The 19884-nt window shown below is 42.1% G+C and overlaps 1 protein-coding gene across 3 annotated transcripts in view; it reads right to left on the bottom strand.

The window, feature by feature from the left end:
• The window catches only part of LOC140495730 (connector enhancer of kinase suppressor of ras 2), a 577745-nt gene that overhangs the window by 241069 nt on the left and 316792 nt on the right, over positions 1-19884 (bottom strand). For all 3 annotated transcript variants that reach the window (XM_072594776.1, XM_072594774.1, XM_072594775.1), the window contains exons 9-11: positions 16040-16186; positions 7002-7135; positions 6323-6534 (exon numbers count right to left, since the gene is read on the bottom strand). In XM_072594776.1, coding sequence (XP_072450877.1) covers positions 6323-6534; positions 7002-7135; positions 16040-16186 — 493 coding nt within the window. The remainder of the gene's footprint in view (positions 1-6322; positions 6535-7001; positions 7136-16039; positions 16187-19884) is intronic.

Raw genomic sequence — 19884 nt, 5'->3', positions numbered from 1 at the left:
AAGAAACAAGTATTTAAGATGGGCAGAACAGCAGACATAGAAAATTAGTCTGGTTCATCATATTGCAGTTTAGGTTAAGCAGCTTGAGAAATTACCCCAAGCAGATCTTAGAAAATAATGTCTGGCACAAATTTATTTTTATCCAAGAAGCAACAGCAATTCTACTCGAAATGTGATTTACTGGGGTATGATGAGGATGTTAACAGTATTACAGAATTGCATGCTTTTTGAGATCTTGTTTTAGTTTGCTGAGAGCTGAGATGCGAGAGAATGGGAGGAGATAAATAATTTTTCCAAGATCCTCATGTTTCTGTGAGAGAGTTCAGCAGGATACCACAGCTCTACACTCTACAGAATCAGAAAATGTAATGCAGAAATTACTAATATTACATTTGTTTCGAGATAAATGTTTTTTAGACTAATCAAAAGTAAGTTGAGACTATATTTTCTATTAAAAGTTAAAACACCAGACAATAATCCCAACATTTTGTTGATTTCTGACTGTCAAACTTGTATGCCAATAAGCAGCATCATTAGATTTTACGCCACTGGAAGGTCATATTTGACCCAATGTACCTCTGCTAGTTCTCTGCACTTTCAAGTTTCAACCTGAAATGGATATTATATGCCACAACAAACCCTTACATTCAAAATTCAGTGCTTTAAATGTTTGCTGATCAATATAAATAACTCTTCCTAAGTTGCCTTGCCACAATTCTTCGCTCTTTTTCAAACCTTCTAGTTTCTCTCCTCTTCAGCCATGCCCATCCGAGTCAAAAGAGGTACAATTTCAACAAGCTCTCACAAAATAACTGAATCTTGAGGTTTCCGGTGTAATTATTAAAGAGTAAAGTCACCAAAGTCCTACCAGACCATAGGGAGGCTCTCTCAGAGGGAGGAGACCAATGATGGTTTAACCTGAGGGTCATTATGCCTCAGGCGAGAGAAAGATTGAGAAGGAGGGTCCTTCATGGTAACTTCAACTGGTGTAGGAACTGAACCCATGCAGTTGGCATCACTGTACATTGCAAATCAGCCATCTCTCCTATTCTTTATGAAGTTGTCATCCCCACATTCTCTCTCTTTATGAAGCTGCTTTTCCTGCTGTCTCTCGTGCTGTTTCAGAAGCTGCTGTGCCTATTCCTCGCACGACTCACTCTCCAAGAGCTAACACAGAGATAGGGCTGGACTGCCTCCTTGTTTTATTGGTTCCACATGCGAACTAGCACAGTGCATGGCATTAGCAGTGGTTTATTTTGTGTGGAGACATCCATCATTCATTGAACAGGAGTAGGCCATTCAGCCCATTGAGCCAGCCCTATCATTTGAGATCATTGCTAATCATCTTTCCCACAACATCTTCATATCCCTCAATGTCACATGTCTCCAGAAACCTAATGATTTCTGTCCTGACCCTATTCAATGATTGACTTTCCACAGACCTCTATGGAAGAGAATTCCAAAGTTTCACCATACTCTGAATGAAGAAATTCCTCCTCATCTCAGTCTTAAATGGCCTGCCTCTTGTACTGAAATCATGTCTCCTGGCTCTAGACACACCAGCCTGAAGAAGCATTCTGGAATAATTTCATAAGTTTAAATGGAACTCCCTCTCATTCTGTATAACTCGAGGGAACATGCAGCCAGCTTCCTCAACCTCTCTTTGTTAATTCCACAGATTAATCTGGTAAATCTCCAATGAAATCCCTCTATGGCAAATATATCATTCCTTAGACAAGGAAAACAAAAGGTGAGGTCTCACCATGGCTCTGTACAAATGCAGCAAGGCACCTTTACCTCTGTACTTAGATCATCTTGAAATGAATACCAATGTAATATTTGCTTTACGGTATGCCATAGCTGAATGCGAACATGAACAAGGACACAAGGGCCCTTTGCACACTTTTCCAGTGTTTCACCATTTCAGAAGTAATTCACCATTCTGTTATTTTTCTGCCACATTGAATAACTTCATACTTATTCACATTATATTCAAACTGCCATGTTCCAGCACATTCCTTAGCATGTCAAAGTCCTTTTGATGCCCACTTGTATCCTCTTTACAACTTACCTTCCCTTCAATTTGGCGTCATCAGCCAATTTGGAAATATTACAATACAACGTTATATCCAAATCGCTACCATCTGTGGAATTGCACTGTGTAAACGTTAACTGGCTCATTTGCCTAACCACAATGACTGCACTTCTAAACATTGTGTGAAATTCTTTGCAACATTTTTTCGACAATGGAATTCTCGATATAAATTAAACTCTCTATCTTTTCCTGGGGAGTTACAATGAATGGAAAAAGTGGTCAGGCCATGTAATTTTGCGAAAGAATAGTGTGAAATGAAGCTGAGTGAATTCCTGTGTACTGCTCCATTCATTGAAGAATCATCCAGTGAAGCTTTTGCAGGTGGAGTTAAGAAATAAGAAGGGGCTGGCGATGTTATTAGGGTTTGTACTATACCCCAAATAGTGGAGGGGAATTAGAGGAATGAACGTGCAGGGAGATTGGGGAGACTTGCAGGAGCAATAGGGTTGTCATATTAGGGGAAGTTAACTTTCTGAGCATAGACTGGGACTGCCAAAGCATTAAGTGCTTAGAAGGGTGGAATTTGTTAAGTGCATTCAGGCAAGTTTCCTCAAGCAATATATAGAGGGTCCTACTTGGGAAGAGGCAAAACCCGACCTAATCTCGGGAAATAGGGTAGGACAGGTGAAGGAGGTGACAGTGGGGGAGCACTTTGGAACCAGTGACCATAGTTCTATTGGTTTTAAAATAGTTATGGAGAGGGACAAATCTGGTGCTTAGGTTCAAGTTCTAAATTGTGGTAAGGCGAATTTTGATGGAATTAGACAGGAACTTGCACGTTTTGATTGGAGTAGTTTGTTTGCAGACAAAAGGACCTCCAGCAAGTGGGATGTCTTTAAAAGTGAGATAGCTAGAGTTCAAGGTCTATGTGTTCCTGTGAGGGTGAAAGGCAAGGTTTACAAGAATAGGGAACCCTGGATGACAAGAGATCTTGATGCTTTGACTGGAAAAAAGGTGGTATGGCTCAGGTACAGGCAGCTGGGATCAAAGGAATCCCTGGAGGTATGAAGAGGACACAGGAGGTTACTGAAGAAGGAAATCAGGAGGGCAAAAGGGGCATGAAATGGCCTTGGCTGAGAAGTTCAGGGTGAATCCAAAGAGGTTATTTAAGTATACTAAAGGAAAAAGAATAACTAGAGAGAGAATAGGACACCTCAAGGACCAAAGTGGACATGTATGTATAGAACTGCAGAGATGGGTGAGTTCCTCAATGAATATTTTTCCTCTGTGTTTACCGTGGAGAAAGACATGAAGACTTGGGAACTTGGGGAAGTTAGTGATGATATCTTGGGGACAGTCCATATCACAGTAGAGGATGTGTTGGATGTATTAACATGTATGAGGGTGGATAAATCTCCTGGTCCTGACCAGACATATTCAAGCACAATGCAAGAGAGGAGAGAAGGAATTGCGGGAGTCCTGGCTGATGTTTTTGAATCATCGTTAGGCATGGGTGAGGACCTGGAAGACTGTAGGGAAGCAAATGAAGGACTGCAAAGAAAATCCTGGGTACTATAGACCAGTAAGCCCAATATATGTGATTGGTAAGTTAATTGAGAAGATTTTGCGAGGTAAGATATACATGCATTTGAAAAGACAGGGATTGATTAGGAATAGTCAGCATGGTTTTCTGCATGGGAGATCATACTTCACAAAAGTTTTTGACTTTTTTCATAAAGTGACCAGGAAGGTTAATGAGGGCAGTGTGGTAGATGTAGTGTATAGGGATTTCAGTAAGGCCTTTGATAAGATTCCACATGGTAGGCTGCTCTGGAAGGTTAGATTCCATGGAATCTAGGGGCAGCTGGAAAATTGGATACAAAGTTGGTTTGATGGCAGGAAGCAAAGGGTAACAGCGAGTTTTGAGAAGGTTTATAACTCAGGTTGAGGTTCTGGCTATAGGTTTACTCGCTGAGTTGGAAGGTTCATTTTCAGACGTTTTGTCACCATACTAGATAACATCATCAGTGGGCCTCCGGACAAAGCGAGCAAACCTACACCCAGCAGAGGGTAACAGTAGAAGGATCCTTGTCGGACTGGAGGGCTGTGACTAGTGGAGTGTCTTGGGGTTGGTGCTGGGCCCATTGTTGTTTGTTATCTATATCAACGATTTGGATGAGAATGTACAAAGCATGATTCGTAAGTTTGCAGATGTCACTAAAATGAGACATATCGTTGACAGTGAGGAAGATTATCAGAAATTGCAGCGGGACCTTGATCAGATGGGGAAGTGGGGGCGAGGAATGACAAATGGAGTTTAATATAGATAAGTGTGAGGTTTTGCATTTTGGAATGTCAAACCAAGGTCGAACCTTAAGGAATGTAGTGGAACAGAGGGACCTTGGAGTTCAAGTGCACAGTTCTCTGAAAGTGGAGTCACAGGTAGACAGGGCAGTGAAGAAGACTTTTGGCACACTGGCTTATCAGTCAGGGCATTGGGTATAGAAATTGAGAAGTTATGTTGCAGTTACACAAGGATGTTGCCTGGACTCAACAGACCGAGTTATAAGGAGAGGCTGAACAGGCTAGGAATTTTATCTTTAGAGCATAGGAGACTGAGGGGGGTCTTATAGAAGTGTATCAGACCATGAGCGGCATGGATAGGAATGAATATGCTCAGTCTTTTTCCCAGAGTTGGGGAATCAAGGACTAGAGGGCATCAGTTTAAAGTTAATGGGGAAAGAATAAAAGGGACCCTGAGGGACAAGTTTTTTACATGGAGGGTGGTACGCAGATGGAATGAGCTGCCAGCGGAAGTGGTTGAGGTGGGTACATTAATAACATTTAAAAGGCATTTTGACAAATACATGGATAGGAAAGGTGTAGAAGGATATGGACCAAGTGCAGGGAAATGGGGTTAGCATGGACGGACATTTTGATTGGCATGGACCACTTTGGGCCAAAGGGCCTGGCTCCATCCTGTAGGACTCTATGACTCTATGACTTCAGAGATATAATGTGAGAGAACAGTATTGGGGAACTTTAACCACCTGTCAACAGAAACCTATGGCGTCTTGCAGACTGTGGCCTCCTGAACCTTGGGAGTTCATACAATGTCAAAGGATGACGACTAAATGCTGCTTGGCTTTTCTCTCTCCCAGCAGGTTGCAGGTTTCACTACAGCGAAGGGAATGAGGTGAATGGATGGAGTTTGCATTGAGCATGTATTAAACCAGGGTAGATGGGACAGATTCGATGAGCTTATCTTTGTCTGTGTGCATCAGCTCATAAGCTATTTGGACAGTGATTCTTGTGTGAAATAATGCCAGGCACCTTCATGAGCAACTAAACCCCTGACCCCACCACTCAGAATCCTATCTGATTAAGCCCCTGTCAATCACATCAGATGATTGACAAGCTTCTCAGCTTATCACGAGCCTCAACACTGAAATCCCACCAGGCCAGATGTGGCCGGTTAATCAAAGAGTGGTGGCCCAAGCTCATGAAGGGCAGCAACAACATGTGGCTGAGTCAGGGAATCTCAGGGTGGGCATCACAAGGTGAGGGGATGTCAGAGGTAAGGGCAGAGGGATAGCTTTGAGCAAATTGAGGCAATTGGAGGCTAAAATGTCTGTCGTGTCTGATCAGGGATATGATGGGGGTTGTGTCTGGATGGGATGCTCTTTGAAGGGTCGGTGGTCACTTGATGGGATAAATGGCCTCTTTCCGTACTGTAGAGATTGTAGAATGGTTAATTGCGATGAGAGATTGAGACGGATCATGGTCATTAATCGACCATGTAAAGGTTTCAATTGATGGCAATCGCTGATGACTCTTCTTTCCCAGAACCTGACTGATGAGGTGGCAGGAACCAAACAGGTCCCTTGGCAGTGCCAACCTGTCTAGTTATTTGCCCTTCCTGCCATCTACTGCACACCTTCAGGGAGTGGAAGACCTCATTCAATTTGCCTGTTTGAACTGTCTCCAAACTTCTCCCTGATCTTTACCAAGGGCTGAGGTCTTAAGCACAGAAAGTTAAGGAATGTGAGGCATGTACTTACTTAGCCAAAAGTTACAGGATAAACTGATTACCAACAACTTCGGTGGATGGTACAATTCCAGTTTTGACACTATTTTCCTTTTTATTTTGCTTTACACTTTCTTAAGTTCCTCACCGCTATGTGCCATGCCAGAGGGTAGGATACATTCTAAATGACTTCGAACTGGAAAGAATGCAGATCCTTATGATAAAGGTGAAATACTTGAAAACACAGAACAGATACCAACCATGAGTAGATGTTTTCTCCCTCCTCCGGATACCAGTTGCTCTCCCTCTTTCATATTCCGAGCTCATGGGCAGACCTTCTCCTTCCATCAATGTGTAATATTTTCCACTTTCATGATCCAGGAAGTAGCTGGAAGATTCGGAACTTTTCATCCCAGACTTTGCTATCCCATACTTGCCAATGTCGTCACAAGCCAATATCCCCAATTCATCCCTAAGATGGGGAAATAAAACATCAAAAATAACCATTAGTCCCACAGCAACAAGCATATCGACATTTTCTGGTTGCAAATCCTTTTAAAGCCAGTTTGATGGCTATCAAATGGTCACTTTGTTGGAGGAATGTACTGCAGAATGCAATGGTGCTTTGCTTTACACTCTGAAAGAAGTGCTCGTGTCCCTTGTGCATTACAAAGTCTGAATCCTCAAACTAAAAGGAAAGAAGGTATAAGGTTAAGAAGAAATCTAAGGACAACGATGTCAGAAACACCACATAAACAATATGGCGATTAGTATTTTAACTCTCACAAAGGGAGACATTTTTAATAACACAGAGTTCTCTGCTTATCAACAGTAATCAATTGAAAAGTCGCAAAATTAGTATTTTCAGCTGACCCGAATGTTGAGTGACAATTGATCAGTGTTTAAGTTGAAGTCAGGGCTGCCCATTCTAAGACTTACCTAGGACCATAGATTCCTGAAAGGGGAGATAGAATGAAGACGTCATGAAGTGTAGAACTATCATACTTTGATGACATGCCAATGGTGCTTGTTGGTGTTGTAGAGCTACTGGTAGGACTTGTTGGAATAACTGGCTGGAGATGAAAATGACATATGATTAGTGCCAGAGACAAATTAGCCAGGCCTCCAAATTATGTTGTTAGATATCAACAGTGTAACTGTCTCTGCCCCATGTATTACAAAAAAATGCAGATCAGTTATTCAGTCTTGGGCATCATGGAAGGATGTTTAACAAAACACAAGAAGAACTTCCTTTGAAGACTGCCTTAGGATTGGCTGGAGGTCATATGACTCAGTTGATGTCACACTGCCTCTGAAGTCTGAAGACCCTGAATTAACGTCCCACTCCACAACTTCATGGCTACAGAAAATCTGTTCAAAAACTTCTGACACTTCACATCATTCTTCAAGAGCAAAAATGCATGGGAAGAGATGCAAAATAAATGAGACATACATTGTTTTTCTTCAGAAGTGTTTGACTTTGTTTAACTTCTACGCAAGTTGGCATGCTTTCAGGATTGTACTCAAGTATCAGCTCAGAATATGTGGTCAGGTTCATTTTATGGTTTTATTTCTCATAAAACTGATGGAGATTTTATTATGATTACCATCCACAATGCCAAAGAAGGCTGAGATGCAAGCTTAAACTACCTGAATCTACAAATGACTTGTATTGGAAAATTGAGCAGTTAAACAGTTCCCACAAAGGTGCCGAATGTTAAAATCAATTGGTTAATGCCTGTTTTATATCAGTAGTCAAAGAAATGGCACATCACATTCACTTTAAACTGCTCAAATCCCTCAACAGTCATTTCCTAGCTTTGTTTTCCAAGTACAAATACAACCAATGGTGATAATTAAATAATGACTCTGACAAAGCAAACCTATCAATAAATTGTAAAACCTCTGTAATGCTTTTTCAGGACAGAAATTTCTGGAGTAAATCAGCAGGTCTGGGTGCAGCTGCGGAGAGAGAAACACAGTTAACATTTTGAGTCTAAAGATTCTTCTTCAGAATTGGTTCAACGGGAGTTTGACCTATTATTGTGCTCAAAACAATCACATCGATATTCAGTGCCTTTTTATTTTGATTTGTTAATAATTTACCCAATCGTTATGTTTGTTTCAAGGTCAAGAGTCCGGATGAAGGGTCCTGTCCAAAACGTTGACTCTCCCTGCTCTTCTGATGCTGCCTGACCTGCTGTGCTTTTTCTAGCTCTATAGTTTATTCAAGTCTGACTTTCCAGCATCTGCACTCCTTACTATCTCCATATCGGGATTAAGTGAGCTTCCATTTCTATCCCATTAATTAACAATGCAGGAAAACACATCTCATCCCATTGTCAGTTGACAGGGGCTAGGGTAACACTGTAAGACTCGCCTGGGATTAAAAGTGTTACATTGCTGTGCATCCGTAAAGACGTTTTGTGAACATTTCTGCTCTCAGAGTTTCCGAACACTTTCTGTGAGAACTGTTGTGTTAAAAGTAGCCTACTAAGAAGACTATCACCAATGCACTTACAAGGACCACATGCAGCGAGCAGACCAGGCTGTCCACAGAAGTCCTGACAATCAACTTGATGTTGCTGTATTGTTCAACGCAGGAAAACATGAACTTATTCGAGATGCCTTAGCATATTTCAGATAGATGATAGATAAAGAAGCAGAAGTAGTGAGAGAGAGGGAAAGAGATAAATAGTTGGATAGAGGAATAGATAGAGAGAGAGATAAATAGATAGTGACAGGGATAGATAGACAGATAGTGAGACAGAGATAAATAAGTGGGGAGAGTGATAGAACAAGTGAGAGGTTTTATAGTTGGACAGAGGGATTGACAGAGAGTGAGTTAAATAGATGGACAGAGGCTTAGACAGAGATAGACAGATAATGAGAGAGAGATGTGAATGAATAGAGGGATAGATAGAGATAGTGAGAGAAATAAATAAGTGGAGAGAGGGATAGATAGAGAGAGAGATAGAGACAGAAAGATAGTGGATAAATAGAGACAGATAGTGGGAGGAGTTTAGAGGGATAGAGGGATAGATAGAGATAGAGAGATAATGAGAGACAGAGATAAATGGAGGGATAGAAAGAAAGAGACAGACAGATTCCTGGGATGGTGGGACTGATGTACTGCGAGAAAAATAAGGTTGTTTTAAAGAAATTTTATTCAGGAATGGACAGGATAGATGCAGGAAGTATTGAGGAGGCAGAGACACTGCAGAAAGATTTAGACAGGTTAGGAGAGTCAGCAAACAAGTAGCAGATGAAATACAACACAGGAAGGTGTGAGGTCATGCACTTTGGTAGGGACAATAGAGGCATGGACTATTTTCTAAATAGGGAGAAAATTCAGAAATCAGAAGTGCAAAGGGACTTGGGTGTCTTAGTCCAGGTTTCTCTTGCAGGTTGAGTTGGTAGTTAGGAAGGCAAATACAATGTTGTCATTCATCTTAAGAGGACTAGAATATAAAAGTAGGGATGTACATCTGAAGCTTTACAAGGCCCTGGTCAGACCACATTTAGAGTATTGTGAGTATTTTTGGGCCCCACACCTCAGGAAAGGTGTTTTGGCCCTTGTGCTAGTCCAGAGGAGGTTCACGAGGATGATCCCAGGAACGAAAGGCTTAACATATCAAGAATGTTTGAGGACTTTGGGACTATACTTGATGGAGTTTAGAAGGATGAGGGGAATCTAATTGAAACTTACAGAATACTGACTGGCCTGGACAGAGTGGACTTTGGGAAGGTGTTTCCACTGGCAGGAGAGAGGAGGACCTGAGGGCAAGGGAAGTAAAGGGAAGACCCTTTAGAATGGAGATAAGGAGAAACTTCTTCAGCCAGAGAGCTGTGAATCTGTGGAATTCATTGCCACAGAAGGGCTGTGGAGGCCAGGTCATTAAGAATACTTAAAACAGAGATGGATATGTTCTTGAATGCCAAGGGGTTCAAAGGATACGGGGAGAAAGTGGGAAAATGGGGTTGAAAAACCTATCAGCCATAATTGAATGGCAGGGCAGACTCGATGGGCTGAATGGCCTAATTTCTGCTCTTATATCTTATGGTCTTGTGGAAGGATGTTCTCTATGGAGTCTAGACTAGGGGTTGCAGTCTCTTGATAAGGGGTAGGCCTTTTAGGACTGAGATGAGGAGAAATTTTTCCACCCAGAGACTGGTGAGCCTGTGGAATTCTCTCCCATTGGAAACTCTTGAGGCCAAAGTATTGAGACTTTCAAGAGAGATATAGATATAGTTCTCAGGACTGAGGGCATCAAAGGGTAGTGGGAGATAGCGAAAACAGGGTATTGAATTGAATGATCAGCCATGATCATTTTGAATGACCAGAACAGGTTTGAGGGGCCAGAATCGCCTATTCCTGCTCCTATATTGTATACTTCTTTGTTTGTATATGACAAAACACTGTGCAAAGGCAAGCTGTTCCTTTCTGTGAGTGCAATCCAAGTAAATACAGAATTATTTCATTCCACAGAATGAAGTTTTCTGCCAATGTAAAGAACCAATATGCTTATTGCAGTGAGCATGAAGATCACAACAGTACAGCTTGACATAATGAGTCCAATAATTGATGGATGCCAACTCCTCTAATTACTGCAACATCTCTCTGCATTTCTGTAAATAAAGAGCTAATGAAAACAAATATCTTTTAAGCAAGAAATTATTTGGTTTTGCAAAGTAGTAAAGCATTACAAAGACATACTCAGGGTTAAAAATGGTGAGGGGAGTAACTAAACAAAATGAACCTCTACATAGTGATTGCTTTCAAGATGGCAAAACTCCTCAGTCAGAGCTCGACTGTCTGTCCATTCCTCTTTTGTTTTTTCTCTTTTATTTCCTCTTTTGTGTTTTCCTTCTTTCTTCCTGGTGATGTCCTGAATTTCTGCACTCGGTACAGACTCAGACTCTCAGCCTCAGCCCAGACTCAGTGTGGTGATCTCTTGGCTCAGAGTGGTGTCCTCTCAGCCCATCATGGCTGTCTCCTGGCCCAGCATGGCGGTCTCTTGATGGCTTTGGTATGGTGGTCTTTCGGTGACCCGGCTTCGCTCTTTCTCGTCGGCCTGGCATAGTGGTCTGTTGGACCAGTGTCATCTCAGCGTGGACTTCCAGCTTCCAGATGATTCCAGAGTGGTCTCCCAGCCTTGAGAGTCTTGAAGTGATGCCCGGTAGAGTCTGGAGTCAAGGCTGGTGTGGACTAGAGACTGGGTGCCGCGTGGACTGGGTGGGAAGGACTATTATTCTGATATTTTTACTTCTTTATTGTTCTGATTTATTCCTATGATCTACAATGCTAGGCATCTTATTTCCATTTTTTTCTATTTTTTCCCCTAAGAATTTAAACTTTAGAATCTGCACCGAGGTACTTTTGTACCTAAGATGGAGTCGTAAGTGGAGACGTCTAAGCCTTTCACTGTACTCATCTGAGTACGTGACAATAAAGGTAATTCTATGACTGACACCATTCTATTCTTTGCAGGCAGCAAACCAACTTTGTACATCCTGTTTACTTGCATAATTTCTGCATCCAGCCAGTACTGGACACATCAGTCAGGGACCAATTCCATAAGTGGTGTCAGCATCACTTAAAGCTGGTTTGCCAAGGAAGCCTGCTAACTCTTAAAAGGAGGAGGAATTTGGCTGCAATTGGTGCTGGGAGTTGAGGTTGAAGAGAACCTGAACACAGAAGAACAGAACAAGAGGCAACAGAACAGTTACAAGGCATTTGACCTCTGTACTAGGAGCTTTGGTGAAGGAGGAGGAATGAAAGACAGATATTGCTCGATCATGGTCAGAGGGCTTATTCAGAGGCAGTCCATGGAGTCCTGGGGAAAGGGGGATACTGAAGTCTGGAGGTTGGTCTTCATTGTAAAGGATTACCAGGGAATGGTGACAGCTGTAGGGAGTGGACCTCACAGTGAATAGGAGGCAGTGGGAGTCTCCAGACTGGGAGATTCAAACAAGTTCCACTAATTCTGGCCATCACGTGGGCTAGTGTCAAACAAGGTGCATGAACATTTCCAAAACTATGGGCTGTGGGGTAAAGCTTTTGTTATATTCTGTTTCTCTTTACCCTTATTGTGGGATGTGGGCGTCGCTGGCTGGGCCAGCATTTATTACCCGTCCCTAGTTGTCATTGAGAAGATGGTGGTGAGCTGCCTTTTGGAACCACTGCAGTCCACCCGCTGTGGGTTGACCCACAATGCCATTAGGGACTGTGCAGGGTCCACAGGGCTGCTTCGGCAGTTGTTCATTTCCAGTGCCTAGTTCAATGCCAGGTGATCCACCTAGTTTCATTTCTTTGAGACTTTGTAGCGATTGGTACAACAGGACGGCTTATTAGGCCATTTCAGAGAACAAGCGAGAGATAAAGAGAGAGAAAGGACTGCAGATGCTGGAGAGTCAGAGTTGAAATGTGTGGCAATGGAAAAGCACAGCAAGTCAGGCAGCATCCGAAGAGGAGAAGAGTCAACATTTCAGGCATAAGCTCTTCATCAGAGAGTAATTGAGAGTCAACCACATTGCTGTGAGTCTGGAGGCAGATGTAGGCCAGACCAAGTGAGATTGGCAGATTTCCTTCCCTGAGGGACTTCAAAATACCAGATGGGTTTTTCCAAAAATCAGCAATACTTCTTAATTCCAGACTTTTTTTATTGAATTCAAATTCCACTTTCTGCCATGGCAGGGTTCAAACTCTTGGGGCCAGAGCATTAGCTGATTTTTCTGGAGCGATAATACCACTAGGCCATCGCCTCTCCTATTAAAAGGCTATAGGAGTTGGGAGGTCATGCTGCAGCTGTTCAGCGCATTAGTTAGGCCACTTTTGGAATACTGCGTACAATTCTGGTCTCCTTCCTATTGGAAGGATGTTGTGAAACTTGAAAGGGTTCAGAAAATATTTACAAGGACATTGCAACGGTTGGAGGGTCTGAGCTATTGGGAGAGGCTGAACAGGCTGGGGTTGTTTTCCCTGGACCGCCAGAGGCTGAGGGGGTGACCTTATAGAGGTTTATAAAATCATGAGGGGCATGGATAGGGTAAATAGATGAGATCTCCCCCAGGGGTGGGAGGAGTCCAGAATTAAAGGCATAGGTTTAGGGTGAGAGGGGGAAAAGGGACCTAAGAGGCAACATTTTCCACACAAAGGGTAGTGCGTATTTGGAATGAGCTGCCAGAGGAAGTGGTGGAGGCTGGTAAAATTACAACATTCAAAAGGCATCTGGACGGTATATGAATAGAATGGGTTGAGAGGGAGATAGGCCAAGTGCTGGCAAATGGGACTAAATTAGGTGAGAGTATCTGATCAACATGAACAAATTGGACCTGTTTCCATGCTGTACATCCCTATGACACTGTAGCTCAACAGGAATGGGGTGGTAAGGGTGGGGAGTGGAGGATTGCTGGAGGCTGAAAGATCATAGGGATCACAGAGGCAGCACCAATCGGAGCCAACATCTTGAGTGCCTCCTTGCCATGTCAGGTAAGCGAGTGTAACCAGAACAAAGAAGTGGCAACTGATGATTATATTTATCAGGAAGGGCATCCCAGATAACGTGACCAAATACTGCATTGTCGAGGTCAAGGGGCCTGAGGTAACTTAACTCAAACCTGTTACCAGGATGAACTAACTGAGTTTGGACTTTGTCTAATAGGTTGTGATTCTATTAGTACTCTGGCAAGCCACTCCTATTTGGTGCCAAGGACACGTGGCTATGTTTGCAGCCCTTGCCCTGTTGTGTTGCTAAGCAACTGCTTTGTTAGCCATCTGGCTGTACGTTGAATGTCTTTGGCTGACCACACTTTCAAAGAGCCATACATTGCAGGTCCTGCAGACTGTAAGCAGCAGTCAACTCAGACAAAGCACTAACATCACATGGTGCTGAGGTTAGGTATTTCTTGAGGCTTCCATCAGGATATTGTGTCCAAATGTCGTGCAATGAAGTCCCTCAGTTGGTTGACAGGATCCCCTGTGCACATTTCCATCTTTTAATCCTTCAATTTTCCAGAGTGAGCATGAATTATCCTGAAATACTTGAGCATCCTCTGGAAGAACAATGGAACTGTAAGAGGCAGACTGGTGAACTATGAGAGACAGAGAGAGCAGAGATGTGTACAGCCATTGTGTAGCTCCCAGCCTTGATTGACTATGTGTTCCCTTGAAAAGCTGATACATGAAATGAACCTTTGCCTCCAGAGATTTGTAGAATCATCAGTGACTTTGGATTCTCAGCCATAGGTGGATGCAAATCTGGGATTAATACAATCCCTACATGTAGTCCCAATGGAATCCACATTAACTTGGCCGCGGTCATCGAAGTCACACGATGTCTGAGGCTATCTGCGGTCAAGGAGAGGGCGTGAGATTGTAAAGAGGTGAGCAATGCTGACTTCTTTCATCCTTGGGAAGTTTGAAGAGGCTGCTCATCTCTCGCAGTGGTGTGATTTAACCAAGTCCCACAGCGAAAACTATGCCGCAGCAGCCATTTTAACACAACAGTGAACGTATAGCTACAAATTATTTATGATTACCCATCACGTCCATGCGTGGTAGTGCCTGGAGAAAACAGAAGTGAACATGTTGGCATAGATTGGCATGCACAGACATTTGTAGTGGCTGCACAGAGGCACAATGTCAAGGGAGCATCGTTTTGCTATTTTCCAGGAAAGAAGACTAAAAAGCTCAGTTACATCCTTAATAAGGCTCAATAAAGAGTGGATTTATGTGCACCAGGACTCTCACTCAGCAAAACACTTGAACTGAACAGGGGATCATTGCTTGCCATGTATTTATTTCAAGCCTTCAACATGATAAAACATTGCAAAATGCTTCACCAGGAGTGCTATCAAGTAAGCATTTGTCTCTTGGTTACATAAGGACGTGTTAGGCTGATGACTAAAAGCTTGGTCAAAAGGGTGAGTTTTACCAAGTGCCTTAAAGGAGGGATGGGAGGTTGAGAGGCAGAGAAATGTAGAAAGGGAACTCAGAGCTAGCTACACAATGGAAACCATGACCACCAATGGTGGAGTCATTCCAATCAGAGGTGTTTGAGATGCTAGAATTTGAGTGCAGATATTCAGGAGTGTTGTAGCACTGGGGAGTATTACAGAATTGGGGACTGTGAGGTCACGAGGGATTTGTAAACAAGGAAACTTGTAAAACCAATGCGTTGCTTCACAGGGACCCAATGTAGATCAATGATCACAGGAGTCTTCCCTTTTGTTCTTCCTTACCCTCACCCCTTTCAATGGTATGAAACCCATTACATTTCCACCTTTCTCAAGTTCTGAAGAAAAATTCTTTCCAACTCAAAACAGGAACTCAATTTCTCTCTCAATCAATGCTGCCAGACCAACTGAATATTTTCAGAACTCCCAGCTTTTATTTCAACTTAGCAGCATCCAAGTTATTTCATTTTTGCAACTGCTTCTCAAGGGGAAATAAATGAGTCTTTAAATAGATTTAGTTACTATTTGGTCATTCAGGTATGTAGCTATTTGGTACCTAACATAGTTTATTAAGATCTGGGATAATCGAGAGAGAGAGAGAGAGACCGAGAGATTAGCAAATCCAGAGGGTCAAGAAACTGAGTAGGGTTGAAGCCTCACTCAGTGATAATTATCATTAATGAAGAGTGAATACAATTATTATAGACATTAAAATAGAATGATTGCATGATTCATTAAAAGACCACAAGGAAAACAAGCTTCATATATCTCCAGATGGAAAGGAAAGGGTAAAAATTATGACCACTGATCTGCATTTTAAATGAAATTGAAAAAGCAGCCTAAAAATAGCACTCACGCAGGCATGCTTTGTAATTAGTTACCATGGTGCAATCAGCAACTCATTTATCCAACTGTATTAAAAGTGAACTTTTCAGCATTTTTATCGGACACATTTGTCATGCTGACAGCACTTCAATCTGAGGGGCATCAGACTGCAACTTAATGAGGATTCAGTTTACCTGCAGGGCTAAAGGTTTCCATCTCACATTCTTCAGCAGAGCAGGGGCAGAAGTGAGTGTGTTCTGTGGTCGTTTTTTCAAAGTCAATATCACCCCATTGGGATCCTCTCTGAGTGCATTGACAAGGTTCTTCAACTGCCAGCCCACCTGGAATCGAGAATCCAGAGACAGAAAGATGCAAGCTTGAGGTTTAAGTTTTGCTGGATTGTACTGAACTTAAGTATTGCTGGAAAAAGATTCCATTTTGTTCACCTCAGTCATCAGGACAATTTGTAAGAAATACTGATTCAAGAGGAAATCTGACATTTACGTTGCATGTGGGGACAGTGCTGTTGGTTGGCAAGTGAACTCTGATTGGTATAGGTGTTGCCATGGAGAATGCTCCAATAAATGATGATTGACAGTTAGCCGCAGTTTGCCTTTTGGCAGCAATATTTAATTTTCTGAACCAAAAAATTATACTCAATTGGAATTGAAAAAGCATGCAACCAAATAAATGCTGGTTAAATAAATTTGGTTAAATAAAGCAACCTCAAGCATATATTTAACACTGGACTAACTATAAAGATGCAAAGAGGGTGAAGTGTTTGTCGCTATTATATGAAACATGATTATTACAGTTTAGGAAGCCATTTGGTCTATTTAGGTTCAAAGGGATCCTGGAAAGCCTCCATTGTTGCAGCTCAATGGTCCTCGAAGCTTTGAGGAGATGTCTTCCTGTTTGTCTATTGAGAAGTATGTCCCATAAGTTAGAGAAATCAGTCACAATTACACAGAAAGTGATTGGCAGCTTGAAATACCTCAATGGGGTGGATAGAGTTTATTGTATATGGAGAATGATGTTATCCAATGTAATGCATTCTGAGCAACATCAGATTATGTAATTGAGTGTTACAAAGTCCAAAGTGTGAAGGAACACCTGAAGGAGACCTGGGAGCTGCCTGTTCTGCCCATCAGGATTGAGAGGTGAAAGTTACGCTGTCCAACAGGGGAAAACAGGGTTATGTTTCAGTCACTAATACTCAAGCAGAGATGGCAGGGAAGGGTGGGGGGGGGGAGGGGGGGGGGAGGGGTGCGGAGAAAGCATGGACTGTAGTTGACTTTACAATTTTCTGTTTATGTAATAACTGTTGTGTTAATATGCTGATTTTCTTCAATATTTGGTAAAAAAAAGTTCAGGTAAGTTGAATGGACATTTTCAAGGTAAGCTGTTACTAGAAATTCTGTTAACTATCACTAAATAAATAAATATATTTATGTCATCAGAATAAAATTTGTATGCATTTCCCTTATGTACACCATTGCCTATCATTGACCTGTATCACAAAAACATACATGTGAACAAAGGGGTCATCAAGGAATTTCATCCCTTCCTTATTCTAGATGATGAAAAAAGACAGGATATTTTCCTTAAAACTTCAGGCCACTGAATTTGAAAGGTGACTCTCGAGCAATCCAATCAAAGAAACAAGAATCAATCAGATGTCAGGAGCAAACCACTGGGCTTGATTCCACATTCTAGAACCATCTGTACACGGTTACTTTGGAATGATATAATCACAATGAATGAGTCAATTTCATGACAAAAGTTTCCACTACACAACTGACTGAACACTTCTAAACCTATTTCATGACATCAGCCAAAATATGACTGAGTGATCAATACATTAAAAAAAAATTTATAAAGGATATCACATCCTTTGCCAGGATGTGCTTTTAGTTGTGGTATCACTCCTTTCCCCTAAATACATAGCACCAGCATGGGCCACCTCACCCCAGCATGTTCTCATACCATTGGAGTTCAGGCCTAACTCAAGTCTGGCTGGTCACTTGTGGCCTGATGCAAAGAGTGAACAGATAGGTGCAGCAGACCAACTGAATGAGCTGAGGACTTCATCCTTCCCCAAGGCAAACTCCAATCATTCCACACCCACTTCTTCCCAAGGTTATAATTGGTCCAATAACTCAACTGTTTCCTCTTGTTACTCCCTCCACTGCTCATTTACCAACCGACTCGAACTTCACATGCCAAGACTGTTTCACTTTCCTGGCACCGATCTCTATGTAACTTTGTTGTCCACACTTGATCATGGCTCCAATCATTTGAGCTAATGTTCCAACAGACCAACGAGATTGTCAGAAACATGGGGGTTGACATTTCTGTCTCCATGCCAGGTGCATTACCTCCCCCTACGTCTCTTTCCAACAATTCTGATGAAATATTGAATGAGATGACATTGTGTCATCAATTTGAGGTCATCCAAAACAGACAGAGGGCGAACCAATGTTGGAACCATTTTGAAGTAATTCTGTAACAAGCTACCAAGGCTTTTTGATAACCCAGTCATCTATAAGTTTTTCATTTCCAGCTACATTTTTTGGGTGTTAGATGCAATAAAGTTTGGGCGTCCTTAATATCAAATATAACGGAGTGGCACAAGGGCAGAATCTTGCTTCTGAGTCAATGGCTGATTGTATTATTAGGTTCTGCTGAGCCAGTTGGCAGCATCTGTATGCTTATGTTTAAAGTCTTTATTTCACCTTTAAAAAAAAACAACTAAAGACAGATTCAAAGAGCAAGAAGCTCTTACAATTCTAACTGTGACTCATCCCCTGTTGGTGGCATTAACCCTTTGTCACATGGCATCCTGGTTTACGGTACAGATTGGTCACAGATTGATTTTGTTTCTGTCGAGCTACACAGACACTAATGACACTTGAATGGATAAACTCAGATAGCTGGGGCAGGAACAAGTGGGCCCCTCAGTTTCCATTCTGCCTCTCACCCCACAGTAAAATGTAACATTCAAACTACAAATCCACTCCAGGCAATCAGAAAGGGTGAGAAACTGGCAGAAAGGGGAAAAAAGAACAAAAGTATGATGGACTCAGCTTGGAGAAGTGTACTGTCACTCCAATCACACAACTCCATGGTTCATAAAACTTAACATTAACTTTTTCCAGTTACCAAGGTAACTAATTATATACCTAATCTCTATCAGATTTAAAACAAAGGATCCATCAACCAAGTTTCTTAATAAACATATTTATTAGTTTACCAAAACAAACTTAATCAATAAAGATGCAATAAATGATTAGTATACACAGTAATATAGAAACATAAATAGTTATCTCTCCAAATATCCCCAACACACATATACTCTGCAGCAAAATAAAAACAAAACTTTCGCTAAAGGGTTATTGCTGAATGTAAAAGGGTGAGGCACAGACATGTTCTGAAGTCTGTTCTCTGATCTTCTAGCAAAAGAGATCAAGTCATTAATCGATGTGATAGGCTGCTTTAATTTGTTTGATGACCTCACCTTCTGCCAGGTGTTGGGATTCCCAATGAGCTGCCACCTCGTTCAAGGTAAATGGTGGGCGGCATGGTGGCACAGTGGTTAGCACTGCTGCCTCACAGCGCCTGAGACCTGGATTCAATTCCCGCCTCAGGCGACTGACTGTGTGGAGTTTGCACGTTCTCCCCGTGTCTGCATGGGTTTCCTCCCACAGCCCAAAGATGTGCAGGTCAGGTGAATTGGCTATGCTAAATTGCCCGTAGTGTTAGGTAAGGGGTAAATGTAGGGGCATGGGTGGGTTGTGCTTCGGCGGGTCGGTATGGACTTGTTGGGCCGAAGGGCCTGTTTCTACACTGTAATGTAATGTAATCTAATGTAAAGTTGAGAAAGGGGAAACACATGATAAAGGGATTGTTGGATCTTTGTTGGCAATGTTCTTCATGATCTTACAGCTGACTGAAATTTTAGTAATTTTATTCCTGGTTTGACTCTCCGAGACCATTTTCTCCACAATTTGTTCCTTTGGAGATACTAATTTGGTGAAGT

Source organism: Chiloscyllium punctatum, chromosome 25 (genome assembly GCF_047496795.1).
Source record: "Chiloscyllium punctatum isolate Juve2018m chromosome 25, sChiPun1.3, whole genome shotgun sequence".
In the NCBI taxonomy this organism is placed as follows: Eukaryota; Metazoa; Chordata; class Chondrichthyes; order Orectolobiformes; family Hemiscylliidae; genus Chiloscyllium; species Chiloscyllium punctatum.
This window is presented reverse-complemented; position numbering and strand designations above follow the sequence as displayed.